The 19,926-nt window shown below is 40.4% G+C and overlaps 2 protein-coding genes across 2 annotated transcripts; one reads left to right on the top strand and one right to left on the bottom strand.

Moving 5' to 3' along the window:
• The first annotated feature begins 40 nt into the window (after nucleotides 1-40).
• On the top strand, nucleotides 41-5,754 carry yrdc (yrdC N(6)-threonylcarbamoyltransferase domain containing). Its single transcript, XM_085291485.1, has 6 exons — nucleotides 41-306; nucleotides 2,307-2,502; nucleotides 3,168-3,282; nucleotides 3,375-3,494; nucleotides 4,207-4,337; nucleotides 4,964-5,754. The coding sequence occupies exons 1-6, from the start codon at nucleotides 135-137 to the stop codon at nucleotides 5,031-5,033; spliced, it is 804 nt and encodes a 267-aa protein (XP_085147611.1). The 5' UTR covers nucleotides 41-134; the 3' UTR covers nucleotides 5,034-5,754.
• Nucleotides 5,748-17,753, bottom strand: LOC146564037 (glycoprotein endo-alpha-1,2-mannosidase-like protein). The gene is made up of 4 exons (XM_085291484.1): nucleotides 16,566-17,753; nucleotides 15,189-15,298; nucleotides 8,339-8,415; nucleotides 5,748-7,973 (listed from the first exon to the last, which is right to left on the bottom strand). Exons 1-4 carry the CDS (start codon nucleotides 17,074-17,076, stop codon nucleotides 7,337-7,339), a joined length of 1,335 nt encoding a protein of 444 aa, XP_085147610.1. The 5' UTR covers nucleotides 17,077-17,753; the 3' UTR covers nucleotides 5,748-7,336.
• Nucleotides 17,754-19,926: the final 2,173 nt, after the last annotated feature.

Here is a 19,926-nt window from a genome sequence, read left to right on the forward strand (position 1 = left end):
TTCCGTGCCGCTGGCTCTTTAATTGTTGTCGTCATAGATTGGGGGCGTAACCCGGAAAAATTCTATCATCTGGTCCCACCACAACACGTTGCTCGTGTGAGACAGGGTAGTCCTCCGGATGAACGCTTGATTTTATGAAGCTGGTATGTAGTATTGCTGCTGTATTAGTAAATACATCTAAAGGAGTTCACGGTTCAGTCGCAGCTCGTCGGATCAGTGCAGAGATGTTTAAAGAGCTCAAGACAAAAGTGTTGCGTCTGTTACCGCCGACCTCCAACGGACCGACGGTCCATCGGGACGAGACAGGTACATGTGTCTAACATTCAAAGTGGACGTAGGTCTCGCTTAGTGAAGCAGAGTGTGTTTGTAAACAACCGGCTCTGATTGGCGCTAAGCAACGTAAACACTGCACCATGTTGCATCAGATTCTTGGTTTTCCTGTTATGTGTGACTCACAGCTAACCCGATGTGATTCTAACATCCAAAACTAAGCTCCAGTTAAGTCACAGTAGAGTGAGCACTGCCAGTTAGGATGAACTGCTTACTTTGTAGCTGTTTGCCCAAACTAGAAATTAGTAGCAGAAATTCAAAGTTGTACACCTAATTCTTGTTGTTGTAGTCATTATGTATGCTGTATTCCACTGTAGAAAAAGGAAAACAAAAGTTAAAGAAATTATTAAAAGCCCCAAACTACCATAACGTTCATGCCTCTGTACTGTGTGAAAACCTCAGGTCCTCATCTGGCCCTATCCAAATGGAGTTAAATTACGTATTTTGCCTCTTCGGATACTTGGGTTGAACTTAAGCAGATCCTTTTGACAATCACTGCTTTAACAAGTTTAACATTTAAACAGGTGTAGAATGAAATGTACTAAGACGATGAGTATGCTGACAGGTGTTCTTAATGTTTTGAAACTGCTTCTACAAAAATTTGAGAAAGAATGGGTCTCTGAGCAGCTCAGTGAGTGAGTAGGAAGCCACCTGTGCAATAAGACAAGTTGTCACATTACCTTGCTACTAAATATTCCACAGTCAGCTGTGAGTGGTATTATACCCACTCAGCCATGAAGTGTGATTTTATCACTTCATGGCTGATGAAGTGTGATCACAGTGCAGACTCGGCGGATGCTGAGATGTATAGTGTGCCGAGCTTGCCAACTTTCTGCAGTCAGTTTCTATGCACCTCCAAAACTTCACATGGCATTCAGATTAGCTCAAAAGCAGTTCATAGAGAGCTTCATGGAATAGGTTTCCATGGCTGAGTGGCTTACATCACCAAGTGCAATGCAAAGCAATACACTGGTGTAAAGCACGCTGCTACTTGACCCTAGAGCAGTGGAGACGTGTTCTCGGGAGTAATGAATCACATTTCTACATCTGGCAATCAGTTGCCAGGAGAACAGAACTTGTGTGCAATGTGCCAAGTGTAGCGTTTGATGAAGAGGGGAATTATGACGTCGGGTTGGAACTCCTAATGCTTCAGCACACCAAAACAATTTGGACAATTTCATGCTCCTGACTTTGTGGGAATAGTTTGGGGATGGCCCCTTACTGTTCCAACAGGACTGCACACCAGTGCACAAAGCAAGGTCCATAAAGACATGGATGAGCGAGTTTGGTGTGCAAGAACTTGACTGGCCTGCACAGAGTCCTGACATCAACCCGACAGACACCTTTGGGTTGAATTAGAGCAGAGACTGTGAGTCCAACATCAGTGTTTGACCTCATGCATGCACTTCTGGATGGTTAAAATTCCCATAAACACAATTCCCAGCTGAGCTGAGGCTTCTATGGCTGCAAAGGCTGGGCTGACATATTAAATCCTCTGGACTGAGAATGGGATGTGTGTGTGAAGGCAAGCAACAAATATTTTAGCATTATAGTATATAGTGTGATTAGAAGGTGAGATTGCATCTGGAAAGGTGTTACATCACCTGTTCAATTGTGTGAGTAGGATTTCATTAGGTTGCTTATCTATTCACACTTCAGTTGTGTACTTTTGGTTTTGGGGGTTTTTTTAGCTACTTCAGGCATGTACTTTTTTGGTAGTCAACAAACATATTACACTATACATATTTCTTCCTGTTTTATCGCTCCCCCTAATGTATTTACATTGCATTCACGATAGCTGATGAGCCTAAATTTGTACCTTATACATAAAGGAAAATGAAAGTAATAAAGCTGGGGGAACATGTTTAGAGTAAACATTTAATTTAGATGCCCTAACCTCCTCATACCATCCATTCATACTGTTGTGTCCTTCTGTGGATGACGTCTCATTAACACCCCTTGTTTTTGAACTGCAGATGGTGCTGAAATCCTGAGTTGCACAGTAAAGGCCCTGAAAGAGGGTCACATTGTTGCGGTGCCCACAGATACCATCTACGGCCTGGCATGTCTGGCCCAAAACTCCGACGCCGTCAGAAAAACGTATGACACTAAAGGACGAAACGGACAGAAGCCGCTGGCCATCTGTGTAGGGGAAATTCAGGATATCTATAAGTAAGTGTGCTTTTATTTCACTTTGATCAGGGCACATGTTGTGTAATTGCTTCATTCTAAGTGCAGTCCTCCTCTAAGCCATCTATTTTGCACAAACATATTACTCATTTCCTGAAGAGTCACACATGCATGAGGCACAGATACCATCTCCACTCAAATAACACATTTTACATTTTGAGTGACAGGCACACCTGCTGTCAAAGGACACCTCGGTAATTATTATTCGCAACTTTATTCTGTGACTGTATTTTCTATCACTGTGCAGGCATGTCGCATTTCTTTGAGATTTGTTAAAGCTTTGTGGGATTTAAAGTGAAACAAATTAAATCAGAGAATAGTGGATATTCCCAAAAACTATTCTGGCCTGAAAAACAATTATTTTATTATCAGATAGTTATTTTGGCTATCAGTCATTTGCTTCATTAAAATTCAGAACATGATGAAATGGCCCAAAGCAATTTTTCCACAATGCAAATTGGTGTCGTGACATCATGAGTTCAAAACTTCATTGCAAAAGACAAAACAGGATCAGAGCAGAGAATCAAATAAAACACAGCTGCTTTTTTTTTGCAGTGATGCAGTCATTAATGGTCATTTATGTTGTTTTCCTTATAGTTTTGGGAGCTAGATTACACACAAGTATGGTAATGTGATGTCATGTGCAGGTACTGCAAGGTGAAGGTGAAAAAAGAGCTGTTAGGTGACCTGCTCCCTGGTCCTGTCACCCTGGTGTTTGAAAGGTCTGAAGAACTGAACACAGACCTGAACCCCTTTACCTCAGTGAGTTTGCTTCTTTTTCATTGAATAGTGCTGACAATAAATTGTTTGATCATAAGTGTGAATTGTTGTTTACACATCCATGTCTTCCTCAGCTTGTAGGTGTACGTATCCCAGATCATCCCTTTATGAGGCAACTTTGTCAGATGTGTGGGGAACCACTGGCACTCACAAGTGCCAACATCAGCTCACATACCAGCACAGTGGAAGTACATGTAAGTACTAAAGTAAATGATGTTTTTGTTTCTTTCAGTTTCAAGTACGTTAACCTCCTAAGACCCGAACTCTTTCATGGCATGCATTTTTAATGTCTCTTTGCTATTTGAGCTGATTAGGATCTGATGAGTGTAAAAACAAAGAATTATGTTTTGTTTTTGTTTGTTTTTGTTTCTGAGAAAAATGAGATCCACATATGAGGACATTCGCTTTAAATTTCGATAGAGCAGTGGCAGTATAATGTCCTCGTAAGTGGATATCAGGCCCTTGTAGAGCAAAATTTTGTATTTTACATATTTCTTAAATGTGATGTCAGCGTATGTGGACGCCAGGTCCTAGGAGGTTAAATTTCAAGTACACCTACCAGACAGACACAGTTGCCCCAGATTTGCCACCCCACGATCCCAATCTCTTTTTCCACCACATTATTAAGGTGCTCTATTGCATTGAAATCTGGTAACTGTGGGCTCCATTTGAGTGAAGTGAATTCACTGTGATGAAAAAATCACTTCACTTCATTCATCTTTCTTCCCCATTATGATACTCTGTTTGAACTTCAGCAGGTTGTCTTTACATGTGTAAATCATTGACTTGGTGCCATGTGATTGGCTGATTAATTATTTGTATTTTTGAGCAGTTGAACAGGCGCACTTAACATAGCGGTCAGTGAGTGTATGTAGCTCTGAATATTGCTGGGTTTATCCTCTTAAGGAGTTCCAGGAGCTCTGGCCCAAACTAGCTGTGGTTGTTGATGGTGGACCGATAGGAGACCAGAGCCGCCTCGGATCAACAGTAGTCGACCTGTCAGTACTCGGCAAATACAGCATCATCAGACCAGGGTGGTAAGTTCATCCAGACGCTTTTTCCAATAGTTTCTCTCCAAGTGAGATAAAACTATCTGATGTAACTGAATGTTTAAGCATATCATTTAAACTCCTTCAGAGAACTTCAGGCACATTTTACAACTGACAAAAAAATTGACTGGAAAAAAAACATTTTCAAACCAGAACTGAGCAAAAGTAAACTGACTGAGTCTGATGTATTAAAATATCCAAAGTAAGCAGTCATACGTTGCTCAAGTCACCTGAATTAGAACTGGAAGTTATTCATATAGCACCAGTTTATTCCATGACTTGAAGAAGGGGAATGCATCCGCACTGACTCACTGTTGCTTTGAAATACCCAGGTGTTTCCAGCCTCTCCCAGTGTTACAGCACCAGCTATAGTATGAATCTCCTAAAACAAAACTTAAATATTGAAATACCCACCACAAAAAATAAGGAGGCATTTTGCAAGAACAAGTCTTAGTTTCATTAAAAAACCATATTTGGAGTCAGTCTGTCGCATCGTGTTAACACTCTTCTTTCTCACTCTGACCCTTACACCCCCTCTGCCCCCAAACCACCCATGTTTCCTCTGAAGTAGACTTGGTACATTAAACAAGAAATGACTTTAATTTTGATTTCAGTGCCCTTTCTTCTACGGTTGATGTGCTCGAGCGCAAATATGGACTGTCAGAGCTCTCTGGGGAAGAATGACCTTTGAACTCTCCACACTCCAAAAATCACGCACAACCAGCTCTGACCCGGGGCTACTTGGGAGAAGATGAATCCATGAATCAGCCTTTGCCGGGGAAGACTGTATCTCAGGAGGACTGAAACTGCTGATGGACGATTTTGTTCCAGTGGCAGCTTCAAAGTCTTGGGTATCTTTCCTTATGTCTTAGATTAGCATATTTTGTATATGTTTCTGTCATTACATTATTTGGGAGTTTAAGCTTTAAACTATCATTTATACAGAAATAGGTCAGCTGTATAGTACTTTAAGTAATGTGGTCATGGGAGAAAGAATGGTTTGAGCCAGCCTTTTCGCAACACGATCAGAACTGTAGTGAACACATTTTAATGGTCTGATTGAATCTGTGTGATATAATAAATCAACTTTATTTAAGGGGGCTGTAAACTGTTTTCTGTTTGTTTGTTTGTTGGTTTGTTTTTTAATCATTTTTTTTCTGGCAGCGTGAAGATTGCACTTCAATTGTTAGCATCAACACTTGCAGTAAATCCTGTTTTACAGTGTAGACTACTAATACTGGCACATTTGGGTTGTTTCGGTTGGCACATGGATATAATTTGTAGAATTCCTCTCATTTGAATGTTAATAATTGGAGTACATGATTAAATCTTCAGTGTCTGATTGGACCTTGATTAACAGATGGTACAACATTGGCAAATCCACAATAAAATTACATATTTTTTTCCCAGTCTCACAGTTTTCTCCATGCACAAGAAGCTATCTGAGATTTATTTCTGTCTTTATCCACTGGTGTCTGGATTTTCACTCAAAACAGCTTCTTAATGGAGGGTGAAATCAATAGAGCAATGTTAAGTGTTTAAAAAGGAGCAGAAACCACTTACTGGCAACCTGGACAGGGAAATCAACTTCGGATCATTCAGAGAACGCACTTTTATTCTCAAAAACGCCTGTCTCTGCGAAACCTTTCATTTTAAAAGCTATCAGAATCTTAATCAAGTCTATACAGAGTGTGCCCCAGTCAGTGGGCAGGTTTATATTCATTAATGCGTTCAATCACTTTGAGCCATAGACTTTCATGTCCTGACTTCTTGCTTCAGTGGAGAAAAAAAAGCAGAGTCCCATATGCTTACAGTGAAGTCTTTTCATATAGGAATTACTCAATCTCCAATTGTATTTGGGTAGATATCGGGTCTGTGGTGTAGTACTTGACACGTTATATGGGAAAGATCCCCAGCTTGAGACAAAGAGGAGACACAATCCCAGCCTCGGGGACTCACAAGCTTATGCTGATGAATGGGAGGGTTGTGTCAATAGTACCTAGAGTAAAATCTGTGTCAGAGGCCTCAGGAAATATAGGAGCGGTTGAAATTACCCAATTTTATTTGGGTAGATCAGAAATGAGTATTCTTGGTAAGTTAGTTTGTTGGTGAAGGATGGCAAGAGTAAAAGAGTTTATGAGATGGTAGTGAGACCTGTTGTGATATATGGTTTAGAGACAGCGGCAATAACGAAAGGGCAAGTTGTCACGCTGGAGGTGGAGTAAAAGATGTTAAGATTTTACTGGCAGAATGGACAGGATTGGAAATGAGGATATCAGGGTGACTCTCAGTTTGGAGGCAAGGTTAGAGAGGCGATGGTGGATGTGCTGGACGAAGATGCTGAAGATTGATGCTTTCAGGCAGGAGGACGTGCAGATGGTTGGCGTGACAGAGGAAGATGTTAGAGATCGAGTGAAATGGATGCAGGGGATCTGCTGTGAGAAACTGTCATGTTCTGTGTTTTTACAAGTTGAGCTAACATGCTATAATGTTCCAAATTTACCTTTACAAATTATGATGTTGTGTGACAGTGACAAGTTGTAAAACACCACATCATCCCCATTTTAAAAAGCTCTCTGAACCTGGGTAAAGGGTCAAATTGTATGTTATGGATAAATGAAAACTACAGTGTCTTCAGTTCTATTATTTCACCATATAAAGGGGCATGAGATGGTGGCTTACTGTATTTAGAAATACAATAAATTATCGGGCAGACATTTCAACGTACCAATTGTGTGGGGGAGATTAGAGATTAGAGACAGACCCACAGAGCATTTTACAAGTCTGGGTTTTTGATACGCTTTGTATCCTATCTTTGAATTTGCACACACATCTATAGGACCTCTCGCATCCAGCATGTTTAAAAAAGGTAACAGCATGTCCTTCTGCACTCAAAACTATATCAATCAATCGCTCTCTTGCCTCCTCTTTCATGTGTGCACACACTTCCACTACAGCGTGCCGTTTCAAGTCAGTTTGATGAAAGCTCACATGAGCCACTGCTCCTTTTCTTTATTGAACTGCTCGGCCCAGCGGCGGGTCAGCTCCAGGTAGTGATCAGGCCCATGTGGCTGATAGTCCAAGTAAACCCGTGTCACAGTATTTTTAGGCACAGCCCTTTCTATCTGTGTCCCCTCGTGCCATTCATTAAAAGATGTTATGGTGACAATCTCTGGGCGCACGTTGAGTGCCGCCTGCAGGGCTGTCTCGTAGTAACGTCCGTTCACCCTGTTGCGTGTGTTGTGGTTGTTCCACGGCCGAATGCTGGTGTCAATGTAACCAGGCCCCACGCTGGGGATAAAAAGGAGGTTGTTCCCATCGCAGAAAGCTTTGATGGCTTTCCAGTTCTGGTGAGAAGAGCCAAAGGAGAAGCCGTTGGAGGCAAAGTAAGTGTACATGCCATCGAAGCCGCCTGCCAGGATGTCGTGCTTATGACGCTCCTCCACAATCAGGGCTATAAAGACGGAGTCGTAAGCTGACCCACGCACGCTGTGGGAGCCAGTCGGTGTCAAAAACTCAGACCAGGACTCGGGTGGAGTTAGGTAGGAGTCATAAATGTAAAACAGAGGAAGACTCTTCCCTGTGCTGGTAGTGAACTTGTAGAACGCTCCGTGGTCGCCATACCTTAAAAAGAATATAATACAGAACATTTAACAACACAACAATAAACCCTACCACTGAGACAAAGAATAAAATATTGTATACCATTTCTTACTTAAACTGAATATCTTTTCAAGGTTTGGGACTTCTGAGTAAATCTCTTAAAGGGCCTCTTTTTCAGAGCAACCCCACATGTTAAAGTTAAAAGTTAAAATGGCTTTTGCTTGAAGAACTCATCCATAAGTCATGAAACTGGCTTTATATAAGCTGAAATGCACCCTAAAAGTATTTCAGTGTCGTAACTGCTGTTTTTCTTGCTATGCATGCAATCTTAATGGCTTTCTATTTGAGTTGACTCAGCGATGAAGCACAGCCAGACATGCACCCACCTGTCAATGATGTACTTGATGTTGTCATGCACACTCTGATCGTTTCGTCCTCTGTATGGTTGGATGTGGAATGCAACCTGGGAGATGATAAAGCAATATGCATGTTCATTTTCATTCATTATATAACTACATTATTAATTTGTGTATCATTCAAGGTCAGCATTTACAGATGACCTCGAGAAGTATTGACTAAAAGTCAGGCGTTCCCAGGGGGAGATTCCTCATAGAAAGTTGACAAGAGTGACAGTAACTTCTCCTGGCTTGTAATCAATCAAAGTCTGACATGTTTCTAAGACAAAAATAATTCAATAAGGCCTCAGTCACACAAGAGGAAAAATAGGACCACAACCTCCATGCAACCAGGGAAAGGTGGTTGGCGAATGATTGGATTGATTTTTTTTTTTTTTTTGCTATCTAGTTCAAAGTAGTTGGAGAGACGAACCATTAAGTGTTTTCAGAGAGAAACATGCATAAAACCTGAACTTACACTGTATTATTGTGTTACTTGCTTCTTATTTTTCCATCCATCCATCCATGAATCCATTCATTCTCTTATCTTCATCAGGGTATGATAATCTGATGATCTTGGTAAAATGCTTGTTGTTATTGAAAAGAACTAGCGGTGCCAGTTTGCTTATAACTGTATAAGCAATACATTTTCCACATTTCAGTCTGACCCAGTCTGTGGCTGACAGTGTTGCATTTAATGCATGGATTCCATGTCTGGTTCCAGTACACCACTACAGGTCAAGTGTGGATAGCAACATATTTGCAGCAGACAAAAGATTTGAGCTTTATCATCATTAATCACATTATTATCTCAATGAGATTGTTGCTGTTTTATCCCCGTTTTATCACTGTTTTGATGCACCAACATGGGTTTGAAGATGGTGACTGAGCGGTCTCAGACCTGGTCCCTATCTTTGAAGTAACCATATTAAAAACAAAGAGATCACAATTTGATTGGGCACGGATGCAACAATGTTGGTCACACCGCAATTACCAACCCCTGTTTTTGTAGTCAGATGGTATCACAGCTCATCAGACCTCTGAGCCCCTTTTCAGGAAAATGAGTCTCACGGTTATAATTCAGCAAAACATGTTAGTCATGCACCATTTTGACCTTGTGCAGCCCCAAAGCAATGCGTGGCATCAGGAGTCTGGTGCCTTTACCCTTGTACCTTATTACAGACTCACTGCAGTTTTCTAAAAACCCTTTAATAAGGCTATAACACTACGAAGGCTCACCAACACAAATGTTACCCACTTACACGGACATCAAAGCACCATGTTTCCTCACTGCTCCGTGTTCACGACAAAATCTGCTACACTATAATTGTTTTTCAGCCTGAGTGGTCTGCCTCTGGAGACTATTGTAACACTCACAGTTAATGCGTCTGTTAGAAATGGCCGTTTACAGTTCATGAACAAACGCAGCAGAGGAACAAGGGATATGAAGTGACATGTACACAAAAAGTGCTTAAGTTGAATATTTTAAGGTGTGCCTGGAGAATTCAGTGACTTTGAATAATGCATGATCAAAGAGAAACACCACTTTTCCAGCACTGGACACTTGAGAGGAACAATGTGAAAGGAAAATGTCCTTTTTGAGATGATGGAAGCATCTAAAGGGATGTAGGCTGCCATTGAGTAAGCTAAACAAAGATGCCTTAGCCCACTTTACATGATCCAAGTCTTATCTTTGTTAAAAATCCAATGCTTGCAAAGCTCCACTAAACTATAGAATGGCATTTCACCTACTTGTTATTGGAAATAGATGTATTTTGTAGTTTTTCTGTAAGATCCATATTGTCGTTATGGAGTTAAGTGTAGAGTATTAACGAATTAATGGATATGTGTCCTGGACGGTCAGGATGGATCCAAATAACTGGATCACTTCTGCTACTAATAATGATACTAAGTGCTTTTATGTACAAAAAAATGTCAATTTTAACAGTGTAAGAGGCACTTTGTTTTGCAAAAGAGTAATTTGAAAAGAGATTGAGGAAGGAAGGTCTTGGGCATATGAGTAAATCATATTCTAAAATCAATATTTATGAAGCTAACTCTCTGGCAGTAACAGTGAGAGAAAATGATGGAGACAATAAGATAGTACAGTAAGATAAAGCCACAAAAAAATCTATGAGATATTACAGCTCGTGAAGCTGCATGATTATAACATGATTATAACAGAGGAAAATAGATACTACATCAGAGTGCAGGCTACTAGAAAACTCATTTTCCCCAACGCGCTGGCTGATTACATTTTTGGTAATTTAGAAGTAAATGAGACATAGTCAACGCATTTTAATACCTCATAAACATTGACAGTGCAGTCTGGAACAGCCCCGGTGTGATTTGTGCTGAGCAGAGTGAATTTAGTGGCATGTCATGCAGAAAGCGTAAAGGGAAGGATATGCACCAACACAAAAATATAGATTCAGACCTTTTCTGACAGTTAGATCAATTTAATATCACTTTCATTCTACAGTGAATGAAGTCGGTGGATATACACCGAGGTTGTACAGGTTTCATGTACGAAAAAATGTAGCTACTGAGTGCATCGGGAAATAAGGAAGTGTGGCTGATGCCATCATAGGGCACCCATGGGCCATATTCCCCTGTGTAGCTTCATGGCCTACTTAGGAGATAGAACTTTTGCACCCCCTCAGGGTGCAGATTGTTCACAGGCTCAAACTGAGTCATGGGACCCATGATGCACATATCCCCTCTGCTCTTTTTCTCCTACCTCCAGTTTCCAATAACCCCCCTACCCTGTCCCCACCAAGCCGCCCCCACCCTGCCCTGGGCAAAAGGACTATTTCAGCTCCACTTCAAGCTGAGGTCAAGCAGCAGCACTGCTGTGGAGGCTCATGTGATGTGCTCTCCAACATGAGCCGTGTGTGGGTGTTACTGAGATGCTATTCAACTTATATAATAAAAAGTACATTGCTTTCTTTTGCAGCATTACCCGAAGAGGGGTCAGTGTGTTTTTAGCAATGTGGCGTGGGATCGCTACCAGGATGGAAGCTGGATTTGTTTTTAGTGAGCTTGCTCGTCTCCAGTTTCCATTCACCTTCAGTCTAACTTGTACATGTTCAATTAGGTCAAAAGCTGTATGCAATTCACTGTATTCCTCTTATCTAAACCTCCATCTATCGCTTTGGGTTCATATAAATGCGTTGTCAGCTCAGCATTACATCCTGCTGTCATGGAGACAGATCATGTCACTGGTCATTTGTAGCATTTTCCTTGTTTTTTTATTTTTATTGATAATTTTACTGCATGTTTAAATGTCTGAATGCAAACACTTCTTTGATTAAAAAAAGCATGTTTTTTCCAATAATTTCTTAATTTTAAAATGTATGTGTCATATTATTTTTCAGGCAAAAATGGTTCCAGCTTCTCTGATTTTACATTTTCTTTTTTGTTTATTCTTTGCTATTGAATACTTAAAGGTTACGAGTAAGTGTCCCCTAATGGGTTAGTCTGTCCATGAAAATCTTGGAAAGTTAATTTCATATTCATCAGTTACGAGTGCCAGACTCCTCCTCAGTTTGGAGGATTGCTGCTGCAACATGCAAGACAGCTCAGGTCAAGAAAGGACAAAGCTGGAAACCAAGGTACGCATCATAAATACTGATAGCTCATTACTCCTGGAGGTTCCTCCCTTTGTGATATTTTTTTTGTCTTTTTTTATGAATGTATTTTTCTGATATCATACAGTAGACTATCCAAGGTGGTGAGGACTCAAAACAAAACTGCTAATTCGCTCATGCATTTCTCAGATAAGCAAGCAGCCACTTTATGTGAGCTTCTTGTATCCTGATCTGATACATTTTTGGCTGCTGCCACTGCCCTCTGTGGGACCATCCATCCTCCTCACTTGGGCTTCCCTCCCACCTTTTGTCCGGCCTTTCAGTGGAAAAGAGCACAGAAATGATTTAAGGTTGTTTTTCATCAGAGTTCCAAATTATCAGAGCCAAAGTTCTTTACCTTGTCAGCATTTTGCTAAACATTATGCAAGAGGATGCAATCCAAAGATAAATGTAGCTCTGTGCAGACATAACAGTTCAAGAAAAACAAAGAGAATTGGAAGAGGATGCTTGGAAAGACTCCACTCAACTCTGAATAATTTCATTCCAGCACTTTCTGGAGACTGCTCTGATTGTGACCTTCTGCGCGTTTTCATTAAACACAAGGATAAGCAGCTCGTTCTTATTTCAGTAAGATACTCCAATATGCAGTTTGAAGAAAACGTGTCACAATCTGTTTTTCCTCACGTGCTTTTATGAAAATGCCATGCTTGCTGGGTGGATGATGACAATAAAGCGTGGCATTAAATTCTGTCTATTAGCTTCTCTACTGACAGCATTATGTGTAAAACCTCATCAACTCAGCCATGCATGTCTAATCCCTGCATTCTTGTCTTGCCCTTGTAGAGATGCATTATTTCGTTGCCTTCAACCAAACAGAAAAAACTCCCCAGTATGATATTAAATCTGACAGGCTAGCCCGACAACTCTTCTGCCTCTCATCGGAGTTGTTTATAGTGAGAATGAGGCCAGTTTGTGGCCGCATCTCTGCTGAAATCAAATTATGTTATCTGCACAACAGAATACAAACACCAGCATGATAATGACTTGTGTTGCAATACTGATTTGTAATTAACCTCGGTGATAACTTTTGCAAATTGTAAATACAACTTGTGAATAATGATTTTTGGTCTTGTGCATTAAAAGGTAAATATACTTCAAGAGGCTCACGGAAATATTATTACGTGTGTACATATTTGTCATTTTTAAACTATAAAATTTTTCAATTATAAAAATATTCGATTATAAATTACATATATTAAAAAAGAGCAACAAAATGTCATATTTAGAAGCTGATATTAGAAAATGTTCGGTAATTATTAAGATGATTAAATTAATGAATTAGATGTACAAATGCAGTGGTGTATTATTAATGGCACCTGCTTTAACATGGGAAAAGTCCTCAGATCTTGGCCCTTAAGTCATTTTTATTCTTCACATTAGAGCATACAGACCTGAGAACTTTCTTAATTTATTTCTAGTTCCTTGTTCCGATCCACAGTGCTGCTGAAAATCCCGTACTGCTAGCACCTCACTCTTGTTCCCCTTCATTGTCTTTCTTCGCCCAATCCCTCCATTCGTATTTGGTAAGCATCTGACACAAATCATATCTGATTACAAGCAAACACTGGCTTTAATAAGCCTTCAATACAGTGCAGCAGGGGCACCAACACAGACTCAGCTATGTCCGCTGTCATTTTCCAACCTAATTGGCAATTGGTCATGTGGTTTTACCCACATTCTGCACCGCCTCCCACGGCTCTCCACCCCACTAATGTGTTCAAGAGTTCATTCAACAACTAATCCAGCGGCAACAGCAGCAGCTCTTTGACACATTTTATGCTTTAATGCTAGAGACGAAGTCACTGCAGCCGCAAGTATTCCGAGTCAAATCCTGAGTAGCAGTGAGCAGCTTTACAGGATGCAGCACAGCAAGTTGAGAAGGCCTTAGCACCCACAAATTCCACATATAACACTGGTTCGAGATTACTATCCTATGCAGTGTTAAGCTCTTCATATGCCTCCGTGAAAGACCAGTAATCCTTCTTTTGGTCCCGTGTCACTTTGAGGTTTTAGAAAGGGTAGTGGACAGAAATTCCAATTTTTTTTCACATTTGAGCCTCAACTTTGGCTCGTGCAACAGTTCAAAATAAAAATAGCAAAATAAACAATAGCTGAGTTACTTTAGGTCTGTTTTGCTCATAGAAATCATCAATTGTAAAGACTTCTCTTTTGAACCCACAAAAGCCAACACAATGAGCCACTATGAAAGACTGTAAGCAAGCCTGCACATATTAACGACTGTCTACGTAGCACTTAATGTCATGTAGATAATTTTGGGTGTTTAATCCACACTGCAGAGTGAAACTCCACAGACACAATTCAATATGGCTCATTGTTCTCAGTGGAGTACTTCAGGGATCTGAGTTTGGTCCTCTTATGCAAATAATTCAAGTGTAGCGCATTCAGAACTAATACAAATGTGATAAAGTGTTGTGTAATTATGGACATATTCTGCCATATACACTTTGCAACCATCAGCTCAACTATTTCTAAGTGTAAATGACAGATATGAGGAATTCTTAAGATACTTTGGACACTGTTACAGCTGTTAGGAATTAGGAGAAGCCTAGCTGCTTCCATCTGGCCTAGATTCTATATCGTGGTGATTTGCTGTACATTAATCCATCAGCACAGTATCCATGTGTGTTGGGCAGTAGCTACTGTTGTGTAGTAGTACTAAATTGACACTATGCTTTCCTTTTGAGAGGCAGTATAGCCATATATATATATTCTTTTTGTTATAGTCTTTATCTAAACACAAATCTCTAGAGATGCATCTCCTGTATTTCTTAAAGGACATGCAGAATAGCTGCTGAGTGACAGAAATGACAAAGTCACTGGTTTGTTTTCCAGGAAGTTATAGTCCTAAAGTTAAAATGAATTTCACAAAATCGAATTTCTCTAACAGAGTTCAAAGCTACTGTAAACTCTGTTGTATTTCTATATGATCTGAGCTTACTTTAGTTATACTTTGGCAGTATTGTTATATAGTGTGCTATCTGATTTCCTTTTTATTGGTCTGTCTTTTAGAGTTTCAATGAAGGTCAATGAAGAGGAAAGAGAAAAAAAGTTAATGTTTAAAATAGATGATTCATCTAAGAAACATCTCTCTCTCACACACACACGCACACACACGCACACATGCACACACACACACACACACACACGTAAAATGTGCTGACACTGCTTACCTTGAGGTTGTGTCTATATGCTGCATCCAGTACAGCTGGTACCAAATCCTCAGCAGGTTCCCCATTGTCATCAGCTACTCCAGGAGGATACCAGGACAGGACCAGAACACCTGGAGGGAGATAAGCACTTGATCAAAGATATGAATTAACACCTCAGAGCACCATCACCTTCTGATGGGAACATACAAACAAAATGTATATGAAGCTCTAACAATATTATTGTATGGATTGCTGAAATGATGCATCGATTTCAAGCTAACTGTGTTTATGTGCAGTTATTGTTGTCTTGGAGTAATGTTGCTTTCTCTGCGATCATCCTTTAGTGTCTCTTTGTGGTTCACAGCAATACAGTACATCTGCTGATCTATGGAGGACAGTCAATTTTTTAAATGAATATGTACTTGTCATCTTAGGACTATTTATTATGCCTTGTTTTAGTGGCAACAGTTTGAGTGTGTGACAGCTCATAAATTCATAAACTCACGCTGGCTGAAAAATGGTTTTCTATCAGCCACAGCGGTGCCTGGCAAGAGGTAAGAACTGGCACACTGTATATGCACTCACAACTAATTTATTAAACTCATGTCCACTTGCTGTGGAGCTGTGGAGACTATTAGATTACAATAGCCAAACATGTCTTTGTGTATCAAGAAGACGGCTACTGCTATTCATTTCAGTGGCAGGAAATCAGTCACCAAGTCAAGCAGATCTATTTACAGTTGAGTATGAGGTCTCTCATTAAATGGAAGGTTTTAATTAAGCAACTTTGAGCTGGACCTCCCATGATTCCCAGGTTTCAGGGTTAGATGACCTTCTCATCACTCAAGCCGGTGTACAGTAACCTACTGCACCGCAGGACAGACACATCAGGGCCTATCATGTGTTGGCTGCTGATGGCTGACACACTGCGCTGTTACTTGACACCAGGGAACAAACTTGTACTGAATTTAAGGGAGCCATACAAGTCTTTGATGAGACTGCAACACAACTATTATCAGTTCATGACATTTAAAAGAGATAAAGGTACTTGCAGAGATACTTTGGGGCTTGGTGATGCTTTAATACTAAAGTAGTATAAGGTTCAGTTTTAATATAGATAGCTAAACATCTTTAAAAACATTAGTTTGCTTCTGATGTACACCTCAATGAAGGATGAAAGCGCAGCAGCAGATATATGGGAACCAAGCATGTGGGGAGCTGTCCAGTATATGTGTGGTGCTGAAAAATGTGTCGAGCCCCTTCAGCTAAAGGGAGGCAGCTTTGTGCTTACAGAAGCCACATTTCTGTAAAGCTGCTGTGCACAAATAACAACACTCAGCTCTTTTTTGTGCGTCTCTCTAAGAATTTCAGGGTGCCGGTTTGCATTTTTTACAGTACCTGCTGCGGATGCTCCGATCTGCTCCATGTGGGACTCCAACACATCCGGATCCCGCGAGCTGTACGAATTGAGTTCGGGGTAGAAACTGGAGCCGATATCCTCGGGCGGCATGTGTTTCCCTCTCGGGTAGCTGGATGCGATCTTAGGGTCCCAGTGCGGGACTAGGATGTGATCCCAGTGAATGTATTTACCGTCCATATGTGGGTTGCCGTACCACATATAGTAGAAAATATGAACATCATAAAATATGGTCCCCTCGGGGCCGGTGTTAGACAACACGGCTTTGGCGTTGCTGCCAGGCGGACGGGCTTGACCCGGGGAAGCGGTCCCATCACGGGACACTGAGCGCCGGTCCATCTTTCCTCCGATCATCGGCAGGAGCTCCAAGCCCGGAGCCAAGTCCGAGAAACCGTCACTGGGCTTCAGGGTCCTCAGTCCCATCATGGTCCCAAAGATGAACAGCGTGAAAAGAAACAGAGCTATGCACGCTTTCCTCCTCAGTCGTGCCATGGTTGGCTAGAGTGGCAGGAGCTGCATACGGCACGGACGGAACCAAGAGCGCAAATTAAACCTGCGTCCTGCTTCTGCGGCCAGATGGAGTTCACCACAAACTACGAACTACTCTCCGAAGTGTTTCTCGTCGCATCGGCTAAAGGACGAGTCTACATGATTGCACTCAAACCAGGGAGGACTACCCTACGTAGTTGATTAAGGAATTTTTAACTTTCTTCTGTTCCGCATTTCGATGAGCTGCGGATTTTTTTTTTTTTTATCACTGCAACGCGGATCTATACCTCTAAGATAAGCCCGAGCTACAATTTTTTTGTTTTAAATGCCACAGGCCAGTTATTCCTAACTTAAGACTCTCCTCTCATATTTCTTTTCCACGCTGTCACTCACTAAGACGCTTCACAGCTCCCGTGGACCGCCCCCGCCCATCAGCTGCTCCATCCACCTGACTTCCGACAAAAAACGGTGTCTAAACGCAGGGGTGATGCTCTCTGTTGGTCATGCCCGGAGAGGCTTTAAAGCCTCCGTGCTTGGTTGGCTGGTGTTTCCTTATGGATGCCAAAGAGGCGGGACCCTTCTCGTTCACCGTTTCTAAAGTTTACTCAAAAAGAAAAGACTAAAAAGCAACATGGTTATACCCGTTATATAGCCTACTGTTCTTATCAACAGGTCTGAGGCCACAAGACTATGACTCATCTCTTAAAGGTGACATTAACTACTATTTTCTCATAAAGTTGTTTTCACAGTTAAACCTAAGGTAGGTTATTAGATTTTTATTTATTTTAGTCGGCACTTTGTACTGAGACTTATACTGACATCTAGCGGTCATTTTATAGAACACTTTGTGTTGTGCTAAAAAGTGATTTCTTATGTTTGTTTGTTGTTGTTGTTATATCGAATACCTTTATTTATATTGACAAATAGACTGTCGTAAATAGGATTTATGAAGGACTGATCTCTCAAGAAAAAGACATCTGTAATTCCAGTGAGATTAGTCTTTCACTCTTTCTTTATTTTCTTTTTACAGGATAAATAAAGGATAAAACAGTCAAAAAGATTCATGGCTTTTACCTTGTGATAGGAATGTTCTTCCTACCTCAAAAAGACTTGCTATCATTCACGAGAGATATGTTGGACTTTCTTTTTTTTTGGACAAATTATAGACTAACACGTTGTTAATAACAGTTTGAATTCCCGCAGTCATCTTCTGGCAAATACCGGAAATCCGTTTTTGGCAGACGAGAAATAGCAAAAAAGTATGTTTTGATGTGCTTGTAAAAGACGGATAGGGAACTCATTACATAAATGTGGCTTGTTTTCCATTTTTTAAATTAATAATGTAAGTAGTATAACAGTATTAGCTGTTGTTGTTGTTGTGTAGAGCTTCTTTTTTTGGGGGGGGGGGGGGGGGGGGATAAATAAACCTTGTCGCAAATATAATAAAGCGCCTCCTGTCGTCAGAACAAGGTATCTTTGCGCTCTGTTAGGCTTTTGGCATTCAGCTATATTGTCCAAAAGCAGTGTCTTTCGGTCTTTCGGTCATGCTATTAGGTAGCACTTACGGCTCTCTCACCCCACTATTGGAAGTTCTGACGTCCTGACACTTTATTAGATTGTTTTCTTTGCACAAGAACTCCAACATGAAGTGGCAATAAAAATATTCACGGCCTCTGTGATCATTAGCCAAACCTCTGTAAAGATAAATGTAGTCAGTTAGTGAACTAGTTAGTAAATTATGCAAAAACATACAACTCGTGCCTTCGACTTATACCACTAAAAACACATTTTTCAAACGAAATTACCAAACTAAAAGTAAAAACTAAAATAAATACTAAAATACTGTTGATTTAAAAAAAAGAAAAAAAGAAAATAAAGAAAATAAACGTAACCACTGATTAATAATTTTCTTCTCTTTCTTTCTTTGAGCATGAAGTGCAGCTTCCATATTAAATTAAAATATATTATCCTGGGGCCACAAACACGCGTTTTGTGGGTCCACAAGAGGTCGTTGTGGTAATTGTGATAAACTGGGAGCCACAGCCTCCTCTCAGTCATCAATCACATATTTCCATTTCAACAAATAAGTAAGTAAAATACAACAGAAAACGGGTATATTCAATATTATTTAGTATTACCAATTTAGGCCAAATCAGTGACAGTAATAAATCGTTTTTATTTAGCAAACACACAAATAAATTAGCAAATGCAAAACCCTATCTTTTATATTTGTTGGTGTAGCATAAAGCAAACGAATTACAATTTCAAATACATCCATGTGTCCGTGTTTTATAGACAACAGTATAATACATGTAAACGAACTTTGCGTATTTTTTCCCTTTTCTGCAATCTTATCTGTCATTTCCAAAACCTTTATAAATGTAACAACACATAAACATCACCAGTAATACGTTAATAGCACCTTTTCAATCTTTTTTTTTTATTTTGTTTTTTTAATTTAGGCTGAGATAAATTTGCTTATCCCCCCTCCTGTCTTTAAAGCATCACTCATTTCACAAGGACGCAATTCAACAACACACTTAACGTGATGTGATCGATCACTATTGAGCCATGATTTCGTTTTATTTTCGTGAGGTCGCCTTCTTTTTTTCTTTCTTTTTTGCATAAACTGCTTTGCATGCTTTTGTTAAATCCGAGTTGTTGTTGTTCTCTCTCTCTCCCGTTTTCTTCTTCACGCCTTCATCTTGCTTGTTTGACTCCTTTGAGCTCTTCCTCCTCTGCTGCATGTGGAAAAAAACCGTCCCCCACTCACAATTTCATCTGGATTACCATTAAACCCTCCTAGGAGAGCAGTTAAAGGAATCTCTGATTATAAGGAAACCAACACACGTG

The sequence above is a fragment of the Mchenga conophoros genome, linkage group LG11 (genome assembly GCF_057382185.1).
Source record: "Mchenga conophoros isolate Kocher_MC1m ecotype Shallow Benthic linkage group LG11, M_conophoros_male_GT1.1, whole genome shotgun sequence".
Classification (NCBI taxonomy): Eukaryota; Metazoa; Chordata; class Actinopteri; order Cichliformes; family Cichlidae; genus Mchenga; species Mchenga conophoros.

What these genes read in the sequence shown, in the direction of transcription:
- yrdc (XM_085291485.1), top strand. Translation starts at nt 135, where the DNA reads ATGAAGCTGGTATGTAGTATTGCTGCTGTATTAGTAAATACATCTAAA. An exon ending in ACCTGAACCCCTTTACCTCA is followed by an intron (nt 3,283 to 3,374) that starts GTGAGTTTGCTT and finishes TGTCTTCCTCAG; the next exon opens with CTTGTAGGTGTACGTATCCC. An exon ending in AGCATCATCAGACCAGGGTG is followed by an intron (nt 4,338 to 4,963) that starts GTAAGTTCATCC and finishes TTTTGATTTCAG; the next exon opens with TGCCCTTTCTTCTACGGTTG.
- LOC146564037 (XM_085291484.1), bottom strand. Translation starts at nt 17,076, where the DNA reads ATGGCACGACTGAGGAGGAAAGCGTGCATAGCTCTGTTTCTTTTCACG. An exon ending in GATCGGAGCATCCGCAGCAG is followed by an intron (nt 15,299 to 16,565) that starts GTACTGTAAAAA and finishes ATCTCCCTCCAG; the next exon opens with GTGTTCTGGTCCTGTCCTGG. An exon ending in ATCAAGTACATCATTGACAG is followed by an intron (nt 7,974 to 8,338) that starts GTGGGTGCATGT and finishes ATTCTTTTTAAG; the next exon opens with GTATGGCGACCACGGAGCGT.